We start from the raw sequence: 18,442 nt of genomic DNA, 5'->3' as shown, positions 1-18,442 counted from the left end.
ACTTATTTCCAGGTCACTCTAAATAAATTATAAGTCAAGAATATAGCATTATGCTTTCATTTCCTAACGAGGCCCACTTAATTAAAGGAGTCTATTCTCTGTGAGGTAAGAATATCAATAGCACTGAAAGCTTGGAAAGATGACTAATTCTGACCCTGAAGATATTCAAAAGTTGGAATGATGCTTCTATTTTTCATCTTTACTAGATGGTCCTTATTTCAAAGCTGGGACTTCTGCTCTTTTCCAGCCTTGATGTGAATGAAACAGGCCTTATTATGTCCCTTTCTTGGAAGTCAAATGTACACCAGATGATGTTGGATGTACTATATTTATCCAACTTGCCAGTGGAAGTGTATTGTCACACCTTGACCTGTGCCAATTTTTTTCTCTTAACCCTCAGTGCTCCACATTGCTCTCACTCATGAAATAGGAGAGAATCACTTCAGGCATTCCAACTCCGAAATTGGAGAAGGCCACGTCAGGCATTCTCCCTCCAAGGGGGAACCCTGACTGCAACTATTTTTTTCCGTGACTTCAGGGCCAAAACAGTGAATCTGAGTCAGTGCTAGATGAAAGGGCACAAGGATCTCATCCAGGGACCATGGAGTAGCAACACCATGATTAAGGCACGCTAAAGTGCGTCCTATAGAAATGGCTTTGGAGGAACAAAAGCACATTTCTCTGTACCTTTAGCGAGAGAACTTTTTGTGGCCTGGAATGAACAGCCAGCTTCTCACTAGCTGATAGTCTGCCCACTTGCCAGAACATTGAGGGGACCAATCCAATTTCCCTTTCTTCTAAAGTGCATGGGTTGCCCTTTCCCTGAGCAGTTGAGCAGATTTGGTTCCTGTGAAACTCAAGACCCTACAGTGGTGGAGGTGGGGTCTATAGGGTGTGGTCAAAAAAAATCCAGATGGTGGCCACAATGGTCCAATTAAAACTCCTCCTATTTTTATGTGAATCATCAGGGCCACCATTAGAATTTCTTGACCTCACCCCATGGGAAATGACTCTTGCAATCATTTTAAATATGATGATAACAAGGAAACACTCAGAAATCCTGAATCTTTGTTAACACTTAAGGGTCACCCGGGCATTACTTTATTTAAACATATTTATATATCAGTGATTGCCTGATATCTGTAGATGCTATTCTTAACAAATTATTGAGTTTGTCATCTGTACCTCTATAACTGTCTGGTTTGGTTCTGCAACCCAACAAGACAGACACAGATTTCAAAGAGTAATTAGGACTGCAGAAAAAAAAATTATTACCAATTACTACCAACATGCCTTCCATCGAGGACTTGTATACTGCACGAGTCAAAAAGAGGGCTGTGAAAATATTTACAGACCCCTCACATCGCGGACATAAACTGTTTGAACTCCTTCCTTCAAAACGACATTATAAAGCACTGCATGCCAGAACAACTAGACACAAGGACAGTTTTTTCCCGAACACCATCACTCTACTAAACAAATAATTCCCTCAACCCTGTTCAACTATTTACAAAGTCTGCACTACTATTACTATTAATCTTCTCATCACCCTTTATCACCCATCCCCTCCCACATGTGACTGTATGACTGTAACTTTGTTGCTTGTATCCTTACAATTTATATTGGCTGTTTCCTAGTATGATTTGATTGCTTATTGTACCCTATGACTGTCATTAAGCATTGTACCTTATGGTTCTTGACGAATGAATCTTTTCTTTTTATGTACACTGAGAGTCCTTGTGTGTCCAACCACACTTGGCCAATAAAGTATTCTATTCTATTCTATTCTATTCTATTCTATTCTATTCTATTCTATTCTATTCTATTCTATTCTATTCCAAATAAAAAAGCTGATAATTTTCATATTCTCATACTAAGAAAGAGAGGCTAGATTTATTGTATGGGGCTTTAATCCCGTGTGTTTTTATTTTAACTTCAAATCTTACTTTATCTTCAGATCAGTTAGAAAAGTTATGCAAGGGGAAACACACACACGCCCCCCAGCTATTCTGCCAGTCTGTTAGCCTTTTACAAAACTGTATCCCAGTGAAGGATAGAAATCTCCCTTCTGTTTTCTGTATCATCACAAATGAGTTGCACTGAGTGGAGTGACTGTCCTAAAGTAATCCCACTGATTTCATGCCTAAAACAGGACTTGAATTCACCATTCCTGATGTCTAATCCAGCTCCTGATGTCTAATCCAGCACCTAAAACACTGCACTAAACTGCATCTTTTTATCTCTGTTGCTAAATAATGTTACCAGTTTTGGGTACTATGCATTTTAGAGAATCATACAGTGTTTTGATGAAATTGTACTTTCAAGTGACCCAAAATTGCCCAGTGCTGAGGATGCACCAGAATCTGGATGCCCCCCACTCTAAGTCCGAGGGGAGACATCCAAGTTCTGGTCACTCTCTCTCAACCTAACCTACCGCATAGGTTTGGTATGGGGGAAAAATACAAGGAGGTAGCTTTAGGTAGACTGTTTTGAGCTTCTGTGCAAAAGGTGTGACTTGTTGGAATGTAATTCCTATTATTTCAATACGTTGTCTGGAAATTGTGGCATGAACTATGTAGAGATTAGAATCAGAATTAGAATTCTTTTATTGGCCAAGTGTGATTGGACACACAAGGAATTTGTCTTGGTGCAAATGCTCTCAGTATACATAAAAGATCAATTTGTCAAGAGTCAAGAATCATCAGGTACAATGCTTAATGATAGTCATAGGGTGCAATAAGCAATCAAATCATACTAGGAAACAGTCCATATAAATCGTACGGATACAAGAGACAAAGTTACAGTCATACAGTCACAAGTGGGAGGGGATGGGTGATAAGGAATGATGAGAAGATTAATAGTAATGTGAGGGGTCTGTAAATATTTTCACAGCCCTCTTTTTGACTCATGCAGTATACAGGTCCTCCATGGAAGGCAGGTTGGTAGTAATTGTTTTTTCTGCAGTCCTAATTATCCTCTGAAGTCTGTGTCTGTCCTGTTGGGTTGCAGAACTAAACCAGACAGTTATAGAGGTGCAGATGACAGACTCAATCATTCCTCTGTAGAACTGGATCAGCAGCTCCTTGGGCAGTTTGAGCTTTCTGAGTTGGTGCAGAAAGAACATTCTTTGTTGTGTTTTTTGATGACGTTTTTGATGCTAGGTGTCCATTTGTGATACAATAGAACCCAGAAATTTGAAGGTCTCCACTGTTGATACTAGGTCATGTTAATGGAAGGGTTATTTCATACTTTATGAAAAAGTGTAACTTTCTTACAATGGTTTTCAGAGGAGATCTGCACTTTGGTCATCGCTGAAGTCTTTTCAGAAGATTCAGGAAGTTTTACATGCACAGCAAGCAATAAATATGGGACTGTCTCCAGCTCATCTCATCTCATTGTTAAAGGTAGGGCTTCAATTTAAGCAACTTAATCAGAGAGACATTCAGTTTTATTATGGGGTGTTTGTTTTTGCATTATTTTATTTTATTTTAATAGCTTAGTCCAAGGGTCTTCAAACTTGGCAAGTTTAACACTTGTGGACTTCAACTCCCAGAATTCCTGAGCTAATATGACTGGAAGAAGAATTCTGGGAGTTGAAGTCCACAAGTCTTAAAGCTGTCAAGTTTGAAGACCCCTGGCTTAGTCTAACCAGGCACAGATCCTGGTTATCCAAGAGACCACCTTTCCTTGTTCCCCCACATCCTGACACACTGGGGTTATTTAAGGACTCATCATTTCAGCATCCCCACAGATGTTCAGCCATCCCCAATACCCTTTAAACAAGCCTTGAAGATCTGGCTTTTCCATCAGATCCTGGGCTGGGATGCATCTCATCCTGGACACAGCTATTTTGGGTTTGTTTATGACAGGGGTGCCCAAACTTGGCAGCTATGCTGGCTGGAGAATTCTGGGAGTTGAAGTCCACAAAAGTCTTAAAGTTGTCAAGTTTGAAGACCTCTGGTTTATAATATATGTCTGTTCCTCCTGTTATGATTTTTAAAATGTATTCTGGCTGGGTTTGTTTTTAAATTTGTGTGGTAGTCAGGGTCACCGCTCATTTGGGCAGCTTCCAAAATATATATAAATATGAATACATTTAAACAGCCTTGTTTCATAGTTTTATTATATTTTTATAATTTTAAATGTAGTTTTATAATGTCTAGGAAAGGAAAGAGGAAGAAAGTTCTAGATTTCAGAAGAATTTTGAAGTTCTAGATTTCAGAAGAATATGGCGGACTCGCCATATATGACTCTCTGATTATATATTTTTGTCATTTTGGTTCATTCTGATTAGAAGTTATTTAATGGATGTTTTGTTACAAATTACTGATTATAGTCCAACAAGACTTAATTAATTGCCATGAGTTAAAAGAAAGGAAATAAACAGACAAGAATATTTCTTTCAGTGAAAGTTCAGATTTTAGGCCAGGTGAAGTTTACAATTTAGACTCTTTCTAAATACTACAAACTGACTCTTGAGTTCTCACTTCACACAAGTCATTGTTTATTAAATGATATTTACATGCCGTGCTAAGCTATAAAACTATTTTTTAAATAAATCATAAAGTCTGGAACTAAAATAAACGAAATCATCACCAAACACACCACCCTGTGGCTTAGTGTGAATCGAGTTACTAAGCCATTCGTATGTGTTGCCAATATCCAATCATCCCTGGCATTTTGGGATAAGAAACAGGGCCTCTCTGCCTCCCCTCCTATTTCCAAAAAGGTTGATCATAACTCAGATTTCAGTAAGCGTTTCCAGAACTGTGGAAATTGTTTTGCAAAAAGAGGCTTGTGAAAATCAGGAAGAATGGTTGACACCCCCCCAAAAAAAAAAAAAAAATTGCAGCAGCACGAAACAAAAGAAAATAGGTCAACTCTAAACTGATTGGTTAAAACATTTGTCATTATCCATATTTCCATGGAGTTCTTTTGTCTTTTTTGGTTGGAGAGAGAATAAGGATCCACCTATTTTTCTGTCAATTAGGATAAACAACTTTGATTTATGTTTCACTCTTTTCCCAGATAGCTTCAACAGGATTAGGGAGCTACAGAGAGATTAACTAACTATTGATGCTCTGAGTCTATTGTTTCCAACAACTATGCCACTTTCTAAGGAGCCAGAGTATTTCAGTTTTATTATTCAATTTGTATCCATCTTCTAATCTAATTTATATATTTGGGTCACAGATGGCACTGGAGAAAAAAAAATGAGTGGAGGGGAGAAATGCTCCCCAACCACAATCTGTCAAAACAGTCGCTCCATCAGGAGCAATTAGAGATATCTGCTAGACTGTTTTCCCCAATTAAAAAATTGCAGAAGAAATCATGTATTTGTGAAAGCCATTTTGGGGAAAAAATGTGAATGGAAAATGCAAATAAATCATAATTACTTTAGAAAAAACATAGAGAAAATTGCATGCAAATGCTTTGAACTTAGGAAAAGTTGCAATCAATCAATGGGTATGTATGATATAGTGGATAATTTTTTAACCAATATTCAAATAAAAAGGCCAAATGAAAATTGACAAGATCAATATGGGTTTGCTCTATAGGAGGGCTGTCAAACTTACGGCCTGGGGGCTGGATACGTCATGTGCTGGCCACACCCAAGCCCGGTTTAGCAAATGGGAGAAAAGTCCCGATGCGTCATGTGACGCCATGAGTTTGACACCCCTGCTCTATATTGATCTAGAGGCAACAACACATACAAAAAATGGAGATGGGACTTCGGTCACACCATCACAGATGTCATCTTGACTTTTTTTCCTCCTCTGTGGAGGCCTTTGGATCAATTTAATATTCCTAACCTGTGCCCAAAATGTACATTTTTATCACCCAACAATATTTATTTTCTTCTGTTGCTACTGATATATTTAAGCATGATAATACAAGAAAAAAGGGCCCGACTAGTAATAGTGGTCACGCACTCGATTTGGTGTTCTTGTCAGAACAGTGACTATGTGACCTGGAATTGGTGGACCTGCTCCTGGTCCCCTTGTCCTGGTCAGATCACAGTCTGGTGACAATGAGTTTCTCAAGAGCTGTACCTCCCCCCCTCCGCATGGAGGCAGGGCCTATTAGATTGGTCTGCCCCCATTGACTAATGGACCTGGATGGGTTCCAGGGGGGTTATAACTGCAGATCTACTATGAGTCCAGTCAAGCTCTTAGTCACTGTTTGGAATAGAAAGGTGACTGAGGCTCTGGGTAGGATTGCACCCATGTGACCTCTCCTCACCCATAGACCTCTCTGTGCCCCATGGTATGCAGAGGAACTGAGAGGGATGAAACGCATGGGGAGATGTCTAGAGCGGCACTGGTGGAAGACAGGGGATGAACTCAATCGAACACGGGTAAGAGCTGCTACTAAGGCCTACCTCGTGGCGATTCATGCAGCAAAGTGTAAATACTTCACGCTAATTGCACCTGCAGATTATCACCCAGCGGTCCTCTTTAAGGTGAGCCGCCTCCTCCTGGGGAAGGAGGAGATCGAGGTCCCCCTGAAGGGGCACACTGAGGAATTTGCAGGTTTTCTGGAAGAAAAAATCGTGCAACTTCATTCCCAGTTAGATGTCGGCATGGTTGCTGGTCCAGTGGAAACCCCTGAGGCAGGTTCTTGCCCTGTTATCTGGGAATAGTTTGACTCTGTTGCTCCGGAGGAAGTGGACAAGGTCCTCGGGAGTATGCACACAAGCTCCTGTCCCTCCTAGCTTGTGAAAGCTTCCCAGGAGGTGACAGGTGGATGGACTCTGGTAGTGATTAATGCTTCCCTACAGGAGCGGGCAGTGCCCCAGCACTTTAAGGAGGCTCTGGTCCGCCCTCTTCTTAAGAAGCTATCACTGGACTCCACCCGTTTGGATAATTTCCGACCTGTCTCCAATCTTCCCTTTTTGGAGAAGGTTGTTGAGAAAGTGGTCACACAGCAGCTCCAGAGGTTTCTGGATGAAACAGATTATCTCGACCCCTACTAGTCAGGATTCAGGCCTGGATTTGGACGGAAACGGCATTGGTTGCACTTTTGGATGATCTCTGGTGGGAGCAGGATGGGGATAGTGCATCCATCCTTGTTCTACTTGACCACTCGAGGGCTTTTGATACCATCGACCATGATATTCTCCTGGAGCTGAAACTGCTCCAGGATGGGAGTGGGAGGCCTTGTGCTATCCTGGTTTACTTCCTTACTCTACGGCAGCTCTCAGTCAGTGTTGATAGGAGGGGAGAGATCCAGCCCTCACCCACTGCTTTATGAGATTCCGCAGGGCTCAGTACTCTCTCCACTCCTGTTCAACATTTATATGAAGGGTGAGATCATCCATCACAATGGACTGAGGTATCACCAATATGCTGATGATACTCAACTGTATGTCTCAGCCCTTGGTGAGTTAAGAGTTGCTGTGTCCTCCCTCTCACAGGCCCTGGAGGCTGTTAGGGGCTGGATGGGGAGCAATGGGTTAAATTAAACCCTTGCAAGACTGAGTGGCTCTGGGTTTTGGGTTTGTTGGCTCAGAGAGAATTACCACCTTTACTCTTGGATGGGGTGATGCTACCTCAAACAGACCCTATGTGTCAACTAGGGGTTTTCCTGGACTCACAACTCCTGTTTGAAGAGCAGATGGTGGTCGTGGCCAGGAGGGCCTTTGCACAACTGCTGGTTGTGCGTCAGTTACGCCCTTTCCTGGACCAACAGTCCCTACTCAGAATCACTCATGCCCTAGTCACTTCCTGTCTTGATGACTGCAATGTGCTCTACATGGGGCTGCCCTTGAAGAGCATCCGGAAGCTTCAGTTGGTGCAAAATGCAATGGCCTGCATGATCTTGTGCAGACCCCAGTATACACATGTATCACCTGTCCTGCAGGAACTATATCGGTTGCCAATTCGCTTTCGGGTGCAATTCAAGGTGCTGGATGTCACCTTTAAAGCCCTTTATGGCTTGGGACCAGGTTATCTGAGGGACCGTCTCTTGCCAGTCACATCTACCTGACCCATCAGAGGAGGGAGGCAGGGAATGTTGCAGGTCCCATCCCTGAGGGAGATATACCTGTGCGACCCAGAAGAAGGGCCTTCTCTGAGGTAGCTCCCTCTCTCTGGAACATCATACACAGGGGTGGGATTCCATTTTTTAACAACCAGTTCTGTGGGCGTGGCTAGGTGGTCATGGCCATGTGACTGGGTGGGCATGGTGGGTTTTTTTTTTTTTTTTTTTGCAGTAAACCCCCATTTTTGCCTCCTGGGCTTCAGGAAGCTTCCTAGGGGGATGGTTTTACTCCCAGGAAGCTTTCCTGGGGCCCAGGAAGGCAGAAAAACAGAGCCTGGAGGGGCTCGTGGCACCCCCCCCCCCCACACGCTCCATTTTAGGGCGTTCTGAGCCTCAAGGAAGCCTCTTGGGGGGCATTTTTGCTCCCAGAATGTTTCCCTGGAGCCCAAGAAGGCAAAAAATGGGGCTGGGGGCCGCACAGCACCCCCCCACACACACATATACACACACTGTTTTTGGCTCTCCTGAGACTCAGGGAAGCCTCCTGGGGGGCATTTTTGCTCCCAGAAGGCTTTCCTGGGGCTCAGGAAGGCAAAAATTGGAGTGCAGGGGGGGCACAGCACACCCCCTCCTGCTTCCCCCCCCCCATTGCTCCCCTTTTTGCCTCCTGGGTGAAGCTGTAAGACAGCGAGGGGGATCCCGGCACAGCTGATCATTGGAACAGCTGATAACCAGAAGGGAGACAAAAAAAGAAAGAAATATCTTAAGGAGTTACTGGCCGGGGGGAATGCAGTTAAGCGATATCGGGCCTGTGTGCCATGTTGCACATGCGCAATAAGGACTGACTGGGCAGGGAGGGGAGGGGAGGGGAGGGGCAGGCAGAGAGGGGCAGGGGCCAGCCAGGGGCACGATTTGGCAATTCTCAAACTGCAAAGAATCATAACAACCGGTTCTATAGAACTGGTCCGAACCGGTAGAATCCCACCCTTGGTCATACCCCCCAGAGATTAAAACAGGCCCCATTTTAATCCTCTTCCAGAAGGCTCTGAAAGCTGGTTCTGCCAGTCAACCTGGGGAACCCAGAGTGGGATGGAGCTTATTAAAAGGCTCGTGGGATCTGCTGTTGCTAGGGTGGGGGGTGGGAGGTGATTTTGTTATATTGCACTATATTAATGTATTTGATTGCTTTTTTTTAGTTTTTATTGTTTTAAATGTGGTTTTATATTCTGTAAGCCGCCTTGAGTCGCCATGGGTGAATAGGCGGCAATATAAATTCAACAAATAAATAAATAATCAGGCAGTTCTTTGGGGCCCCAGGATAGCCCTTGTTACGTGCTGTTCTGCAAGCTGCACCGGCTGCCACTCTGCCTCTGAGTCCAGTTGAAGGTGTTGGTTTTTTTCAAGCCTTTCAGGGCGCTGGTCCAGGCTATTTGAGAAACCGGCTCACCCCCGATGGAATTAGACTGCCGCACCTGTGCTGGCTGAAGGGGAGGTGGGGGTGGCATGCCTGCAGACCCTTTCAGCCAAGGAATTTTGGCTGGGGAAGTCCAGAAGAAGAGCTTTTCCTGGTGTGGATCAAAAGGCCTTGAAGACATAACAGCCAACTAGCGAAGGGCCTAATGAGGCCTGTGGCATGTTGGAGGTGGCTAATGGAGTAGATTGCACCCCACCTCCTCCGTGTGTGTGTGTGTGTGTGTGTGTGTGTGCGCACTTTGCTCCTTCCTTCTCCATCCTGCTTAGCTTTATCTTAATTGAATTTTTAAATTTAACATCTTTATTTATTGTTTTAATGTTTTATACTGCATGTTATTTAATGTCTGTAAGCTGCCTAGAATCGCCTTTGGCAAGATGGGCAGCATAAAATTTTGATAGAGAGATAGATAGACAGACAGACAGACAAACAAACAAACAAATAAATAAATAAATAATGCTTCTGTTATAGGGCCTGTGGACCAGACAAGTAATGCTGCTCTTCATACCATAAGTTCTCTCAGTTTAGTGGCTTCTGAACGCCAGCCTTCAGCATCTACCCCTTCAGCACTTTCATTGATAGATAATCCTCCAAAACCTAAATTGGAAAGCGTTCTGGTAAATCACAATGAGCCCCGGTCAAGTTCCAAAATTGGCCTTCGTGTGCACTTTAACCTCCCTGAAGATGAGAAGGGAAGTGAAATGTCATCAGAAGATGGAGGCGGACCTAAAAGCCAAGCCAGACCAAACAGTTTTCCAAACAGAATCAATGGACAGGCTTTTAAACTTCAGGAGCCTTCTTCACCCTCCAAAGAACCACCACCCGTCCTGGCTAAACCTAAACTGTAAGTAAGAAAATACTGGTTGGCCCATATTTAGTGCTGGAGGGACATCCCATTATAAGTTCAATTTATCTCTTCTTACTTCATACAATTGTACAGCATTGGGCACCTGGGTTGAGGAGGTGTAGATTATTGCTCTTTGTTTCCTAACTTCTTCAATATCTTTGTACGTTGGAAGCCAATCAGGACACAGAGTAATAGAGAAGTTACTTGTGAATAAATACTTAAGCATCAAGCTTGCAGGAAGTGAAATATATTGTCAATCTGGAAACATTATTTTGCTATAGAACAGGGATGTCGAACCTTGGCAACTTGAGACCCATGGACTTCAACTCTCAGAATTTCCCAGAATTCTGGGAGTTGAAGCCCATAGGTCTTAAAGTTCTCAAGTTTGTACCAGAGGTGGTATTCAGCAGGTTCTGACCAGTTCTGGAGAACCAGTAGCGGAAATTTTGAGTAGTTTGGAGAACCGGCCAATACCACCTCTGACTGGCCCGCCCCCATCTATTCTCTGCCTCCTGAGTCCCAGCTGATCAGCTGGGTCTTCTTTGGCTGCTCTGCACAGGAGAACGGAGCTGGAAAGCAGGTTAGTGAGGTGGGGAGGGAATGGGGATTTTACAGTATCCTTCCCCCAAGAGTGGGGAGGGAATGGAGATTTTGCAAGATCCTTCCCCTGCCACTCTCACCAAGCCATGCCCACCAAGCCACGCCTACAGAACCGGTAGTAAAAAAAAATTGAATCCCACCACTGGTTTGCACATCCCTGCTGTAGAACAATATTAGGTCTCCAGATTCTTTGGTAATACCCAAAGAATAAAGGATACCTACAAAGGAAAAGCTAGGATGCTTCTGGTTATGTTTTCTTGTGATTGCCTCTGTGGGGGAGTTAACAGGATGGGTAAAGGGGAGACAAAAACTTAGTTGAGTGGTTGTGGCTGTGTGATCAAAGTCCCACCCTTTTATTGATGTGTCATTTGCAACACACATAAGAAGGGCAGGCTTTGATAACACAGTCATGGCTGCCATCTTGACTTTTTTGACACCACTATCCCTAGTAGATGTCCCTGCTTATCTCACAAAAATATTGTGAGCTTCAGATTATGAGGCAGCCTCCCTATGTTCTTCCACTGTCGTCCCCACATGTTTACATTCTTACAATTGAAATTATATGAAGGGGCAGAAGAAAAGATGAAATAGGTATACAATGTCTTTTTGAGTAATAGACTTTCTGGCTGGAAAAGAAAAATGAAAAGTATTTCATTAGAAGGAATTGATCAGGTTTCTGTAGGTGGGGAAATCATCTGTTTGTAATACGTGGGACTCAGATTTTGGATTGTTTGTTGTGCCTTCTTCCAGTTCTTCCTTGCTCCAAAAAAGGCTTTGAAATGCAAGGCAAAATGTATAATTTTGATTTGTTTTTCAAACAGTAGATCCTAAAGCCTGTTCAAGCACCCTGTAGCATAAATTGCATCTATTTTTATTTTTTTGGATACAGGGATGCCACCCAGTTAAAACAACTACACAATCAGGTGTTGTTTGAGCAACAGCAAATCCATCAACCGTCTCACCCAGTTCCACCAGAGTCATTATTCAATACTGGCCCAGGAAAATCTGCTACTCTGCCCATTCAGCAGCAGCACCAGAAGCAACCTTCAGGAGCTACATACAAGCAGAACAAGGTTCCTTCTACCCAGACATTCACATACACCCGACCTAAACAGTTCCTGGCATCTCAAAACACCTCAGCAGCCAGTAGCCCTTTTAGCTCCACTGTGTCTTCTTTCAGCAATGTACCTCAAGGAACCCAGAAAATGATGAAAAAGGAAAACCTCTTAGTATCTCCTCCGCCAGCCCAATCAAAATCCCCAGGAGGGTTGGCAAACCAAACGGAGCAGCCTCTTCCAAGTCCCAGAGAACATGTGTTGCCACCACTTCTGCTCTCTGTGTCTAACATGAACCAGTTCCAGCCCCAAAATGTGCTTGCTACACCTCTGTCTCCTACTGGTCGGATTCAGAATCCCGTTGCTTTCCTGAGTGCTGTTCTACCTGCGCTTCCTTCTACACCCCCAACAAATGCCATGGGTCTGCCTAAATGTGCACCTGCTGTGTAAGTAATGCACCTCAGTGCATGACCACTCAGTAAAAATATACTCATCTGGCTATCTGTTCACTCAGCAAGTTAAAATAGCCCTCCTCCTTCTCTGTCTTCTCCTTCTCCCTTCCATTCTTCTGCTTCTTCTCTCAGATTACTGTTTTTCTCATTTTTCTTAATATCTTAGGCTTACCTCTGGATCATCTTTGCTTTTTTTGTTCCCTGAAATTGTTCCCTTGACTGAAGAGAGGATATTATATTCTAGAATGTTCTGTTGCAATAGTGTGATTTCATTATTCACAATTAAAGTCATAGGAGTTCTAGTCCCACAATATTTAGAGGGTTTTAATCTAGTTTAATGTATTGAAAGGTTGCTTTTAAAAACTGGTCACCACCATACGAAAAAGATGCTGAGACCTCACGAAAGTGTGTATAGAAGAGTAACAAAGATGTCAAGGGGTCTGGAAGCTAAATCGTAGGATGAACATTTGAAGGAGTTCGGTATGCCTAGCCTAGTGAAGAGAAGGATTGGGGAGACATGGTAGCAGTCTTCTAGTACTTGAGGTCTGTTAGGGAGACGAGGGGATTGGCTTATTCTCCAAAGCACCAGAGGGCAGGACAAGATTTAATGGGTGGAAGCTTGTTAAAGAGAGATCAAACCTGGAAATAAGGAGAGATTTTCCTGACAGTGAGAACAATTCATCCATGGGAAAGCTTGCATTCCAGAGCTGTGAGCGCTCCATTGCTGGAGGTTTTCAAAAGTAGACTGGACAACCTTTTGACTGGTATGGTATAAGGTCTTCTGCCTTGAGCAGGAGGTTGAACTAGATGACCTCTGAGGTCCCTTCCAACTCTATGATTCTGTTCTGTGTTCTATGTTTTAAAAGTCCACACTTTAAATCCATGAGTAGGATTCCATGATATATCAACACAACCTCTCTAATTAAAAAAAAAGCCATAGGGCCTTTTATGTAACCATAAAAAGCAATAAAAAATCAGGTATGTGTAGCAATAATGATAACAGGCATTTGTTCTAGTATAATATTGAATTGCTAGGTTTTACTAGTCTGCCTAGATTCTGCTTCTATTCTAGATTTGTAATGCTAGTGTAAATTTTCTTCAGCCTTTGTAAACTAGATTGTATATGAATTCCCAGAACCAAATAGTGGAAGCACTATAGATTTTTAACAAAAAGCACAATGGAAAAGGAGACCTATAAAGACTCAGGGGTATCACAGGATTCAGAGACCATCCGAGATAGTGAGTCAGCTTCCAGCACTTTCTTCTTGTTTTTGTCCCTCGGAAAAGCTGGTGGATTAATTCAGGGCTTAGGCAGGCGTTAATCTGAGTCTCAATTTCACAGGGGCAGCCATGGAATGCTGAAAAAAACCCTCCACCCTTTGCAGTCATCATCAACAGAGGATGCCATGAAAGACGACAAAGCCGCCGTTGTGAAAGGTTTAGAGAAACGGCTGCATTTATGGAATGATGAATCTTTCCAGAGTCAACAGGTCAGTTTGCAGGCTACCGTTAAAATGTGTGTGCCGCTGAAATGTCAAGCCCTGGGGGTGGAAAAAGACCTGGGGGGGAGGAAACCTCTCAGGTAGCGTGGCATTAAATGGGCAAAAGGGGTTGATTCCGTGGTGGAATTCAAAACCTTTTACCACCGGTTCAGTGGGCGTGTCTTGGTGGGCACACTTTGTGCATGTGCACACACTTTGCGTGCGCACACTTTGCATGCATGCCCATGCCAAATGCACACTTTGTGTAGGCGCAGAGGCGTTCCAACTCTCCTCCTGCAAGCATGCACTCTCCCGGTCGCTTCAGTAGCTGCCACGCAGCACTCTTCTGCGCAAAAGCAGCCGCGCTTCAAATTCAGAGGATAAAGGTGAGTATGGGGGGCTGGGCAGGCAGGTGGGCCTAACATCAGAGCGGCAAAGGGAATCGGTTTGGTCTCTGCTGCTCATCGCTGCTACCAGCTTGGCAGAACTGGGCCAAACTAGTAGAATACCACCACTGTGTTGATTGCATCAAAGGGACTCACTTGACAGAGAAAAGAGGTAAAATTCTATCTAAGACATACACTCCCACACCCTGTTCCAAAGTCCCAAACTTGTGAATGTTTCTTGCTTACAATCACTACGATGATTTGTCTAAAGCGGGGGTGTCCCTAAGGACTAATGGACTTCCATGGCTGGCTGGGCAATTCTTGGAGTTGAAGTCCACAAGTCTTAAAGTTGCCAAGGTTGAACACCCCTGGTCTAAAGCAAACAGATTTGTCCATGATTAATAGTTGTTTATACCAGAGTTGTAAATAGCATGGTTTCAATTATCTCAGAATCAGCCATTTCTCCCTTCCAATGAGGCGACTTAGGTTGAGGTGAATCTTTTAATTCCAGATGATATGTACTCAATCACTAACTATTCCAATGACTTCCAGTCGAGAAACTCCTCACACATTGCAAAGGTGAAGGTGCTATCTCAGTGCAGGAGGTTCTTAAATTCTTAAATGGTGAGCAGGATCAGGCTTCATCCTGGCAAGATGGCAGGAATGATTCTACTTTGGTTATCTTCTACCTTTGAGTATGGATCAGATTGCATCATCCTGCATGAATTTAATCTGTAACTTGTGGGCCCTTATGAGCTCATGGTTCCTTAGCTATGGCTAAGAGGTCCTTTGCACAATTGCATCTGGTGCGACAGTTATTACTTGCCTTTGTTTGGGAGGCCTTGCTCAGTCACTCCTGTCTTTGTCATCTCTTGTCTGGGCATTTGCAATGCACAACTCCAACTGATCCAGAATGCAGCAGCACAAGCAGAGATGGGACCTCCAAGTTCTATATAAGCTTTGAGGGTTGCATTAGTTACCGGTCTTCTTCTGAGTGCCATTCAAGAGGTTGGCTGTCACCTTTAAAATCCTATATAGCTTACAATCTGGCTATCTTTTGATGACTTCTCACCCTGTAAAATGAGGAATGGTGGGATCTCTCCAAGTTCTTCCTCTTCAGGAGTGTCATCTTCAGGGACATTTCTCAGTAGAGGTACCACTTTCTCAGGAGAGCATCACCTGATTGGTTTTGCAGAAAGCCATTAAAACTCAGCTATTCCAAGAAATATTGGGAAACAGATTTGTTGTGGCTTGTTATGATTCATATTAAGATGAATCCTCCTGATATAGAGGATGATTTCTGTGTTCCTATTGCTGTTCCACTCGTGCAAGGGCTGCTGTTGATCTTTGTTGCATTGATTACTACTTCAATTTTCTAATGGAAGAGTATAAAAATATCATAATCCTGTTTGGGGTGACATAAATTGCAGTAAACAAAAAGAACATGCTTAATATGGAAAGTGTCAACAATATACATCAACAAGAGATTATACTGAACATCATTAAGACAAGATTATATTGATATTTAACTGCTGTTACCAGCACAGTCCATTGTACTGAGTCATATATTCAGGCTGAAGTCTATCTTGCTTTTGCAAGGCTGTTGAAGACACCACTGTTTCTCCCATTAGTTTTCTTCTTAATCAACAACAAGCAAATAGTGCTAAGCTTATTCTTCGGGAGGAAATGAACCTCCAGTTTCTCCCAGAATACCACTAGATCAGGACCCAGAGGCATTCTGGCAAAATGAAGGCAGCAGCCGGGACACCTGTCCTTAGCAGGGGTCTTCTCTGGATGGAGGGCTGCCAGCTGTCCCAGTTGCAACTGCCAAAGAAGCACCAGGAGAAGATTGAAGAGGGTATCAGAAGGTAGAACACTGCACCTGCTCCAGTCCATCACTGATCTCGTATACAAGGTCTTGTTTATTTATTTCTGTATTTAATATATTTTGTTAGGCTAGGAATACAAAACCAGAGGCAGCTTGGGAGCTCACTCTTCAGCTCCAATGAGTACTACCAGATATTTTCTTGGAAACTTTAGTAGAAGGTATCACCAAGGAAAGGGGAATATGGAACCTCAGGGTATCAGCCATTCATGGTAGACCAGAGCAGGAAATCAAATCGCCAGGAAGGCTAAAATTACTTTTGTTGAAATGGGCTATATTAGCAGAATCTTGCAAGTCTGAGCATCGTATACCTCTCTTCCTTCTTACAGTTCAGTAAATTACAGCAATACCAGTCTGAGGCACTTATGAATGTTATCTGGACCTCCTGGTTTAGCTCCTTTTCATCTACCTTCTACGTATCTCCATCAAGGTCATCTTACTTATTCTCTACATTGAAGCCCCCACAGCCATTTCAAAAGCCCCTTTACCCAAGTTTGCTTAAATCCGAAGGCACAGTTGCCTCCTTCTTAAGGTGCAAAATATAAGCTACTATACTTATAGCTAGATACATTACTGTGCCTTAAAAAAGAAAAAAAAACCATTCAATTCAGCCCCATCCACTGTCTGCATCCCCTTAGTGACCTCCTTGTCCAAATTCAAAAAGTGGCATTGGGCCACCCAAAGTTTGCCTATTTCTGGTCCAACAATGCCAAAGGCTGTTCTATTCCATTGAACAGGCCAGTGCAATAATTCGTGTCATTGTGTTCATTTATTATCTGGACAATCCTATTGTTTTCTTTTACTGACTTGACCTTATGTCTTTCACAGAAACCCAGAAATGGGAAAGAAAGAACTGGGCTTCCAACATGCAGAGGGATACTCTTCATTTTGGAAGGCTTGCACAGTGTGCAATATTGTCTTCCTAACCTAACTCTAAATTTGGCGTGGCAGCCACCTCCTTTACCAAATAATCTAGCAAACAGAGGCTAGACCCATAGATGGGTCCGAGGACAGGGCCAAAACTGTGAAGATGGCAACACGTACCTTAAAAGTGGGGCTGGGGTGGGTTCAGTTGTGCGACCGCCATCTTGATTCTTTTAACACACACATGAATACCCCAGACAGCTGGCTGGCAAAATGAGAAATAAATATATAAAAATCCAAACTGGAATCACCCCAAACTGTATAGGAGAAGGCTTTTCCCCCTCTCACCCCCTTTGTGACTTCAATTCAGCTGTGAAAAAGCCAAAAGGGGAAGAAAAAAAAAGAAATGCTGAGGCTACAGTAGCCTCACTCTCCCATCTCTGTCTGGAAGCCAAACTAAAAGGTTCCTTTCAGATTTATTCCCCCACCCAGGACTTCTCGGCATGTACAGGTAGCAATAAAAAGACCTAAGACAAAGCATGGGCAAAAACCTGTTGATCAGAATAGAACTGAATTATGGTTAGTATCCCAATGATATAATTCTACTTGAAGTATGCTGAGTCAACCTAGCTGGAGACTTAACTTTTTAATGTAATTATAGCTAAATCACTTTGCAACTGACCAGTATTTTGGCAGAGATGAGACCTCGGACTTTTAGACTTACTATTTTATTGACTCCAGAACTGAGCTGTCTTTCTGCAAATAGATCCCAGGGCCAAGTGGGGTCCAAATTAAACTGAGTAAATACCACATGACAGATTGTGAAATAGATCCATGAATACCTTTGGGATGATTAAAGAGATGTTTTTCGCTTTACTTTATATGTGGAGTCCCACATACCAGCGTTGTCAACATGGTGATGCTTGCAGATGGTCCCAACTCTCCATATCCACCCACTTATCAGAATGAAAGGAACCCTACAGAAATGAAAATTAGCAACACCACAACTAATAAATGTTTTGAGTCTCTTCTTTTGGAATAAGCTACTTAATACTTTCTAGTAAAATATGCCAGGTACCTGGCTATATTTGAACAGATGGCAGAAACAAGGGCGTTACAGTTTGTACTTGCTGAAGGAAAGACTAAGATAAATTGCTGAAAAGATGATGATGAAATATCATCTGATTTTTGCATTAGTGATATGGCTCCTTTAGAAGCCTCCCTCATTCTGCAGCCACCAAATGAGCAGATGAGAGCACAAGCTATTTACATACGGTGCGGTTGATTGTATAAGTTCACAGGGGTGTATGCAACTCAAGTAACTAAATCCAGTGGGATTGTCTTTAGAGGGCAGAAGTACCAGGTTACAACTTTATTGCCATTATGATGGACTGCTTATTATTCTCATCATAGTTTCG

The 18,442-nt window shown here is 43.0% G+C and overlaps 1 protein-coding gene and 1 pseudogene across 5 annotated transcripts in view; both read left to right on the top strand.

Moving 5' to 3' along the window:
* The window catches only part of MYPN (myopalladin), an 85,419-nt gene that overhangs the window by 49,607 nt on the left and 17,370 nt on the right, over window positions 1-18,442 (top strand). For 4 of the 5 annotated variants that reach the window (XM_087932082.1, XM_087932084.1, XM_026714543.2 and 1 more), the window contains 4 exons: window positions 3,288-3,404; window positions 9,926-10,298; window positions 11,791-12,402; window positions 13,751-13,898. In XM_087932082.1, coding sequence (XP_087788208.1) covers window positions 3,288-3,404; window positions 9,926-10,298; window positions 11,791-12,402; window positions 13,751-13,898 — 1,250 coding nt within the window. The remainder of the gene's footprint in view (window positions 1-3,287; window positions 3,405-9,925; window positions 10,299-11,790; window positions 12,403-13,750; window positions 13,899-18,442) is intronic. The other variant, XM_087932085.1, reaches the window with a different exon arrangement.
* LOC148125730 (uncharacterized) lies at window positions 6,299-6,976 on the top strand (annotated as a pseudogene).

The sequence above is a fragment of the Pseudonaja textilis genome, chromosome 4 (assembly GCF_049901715.1).
Source record: "Pseudonaja textilis isolate UNSWEBS1 chromosome 4, rPseTex1.2, whole genome shotgun sequence".
Taxonomy (NCBI): Eukaryota; Metazoa; Chordata; class Lepidosauria; order Squamata; family Elapidae; genus Pseudonaja; species Pseudonaja textilis.
This window is presented reverse-complemented; position numbering and strand designations above follow the sequence as displayed.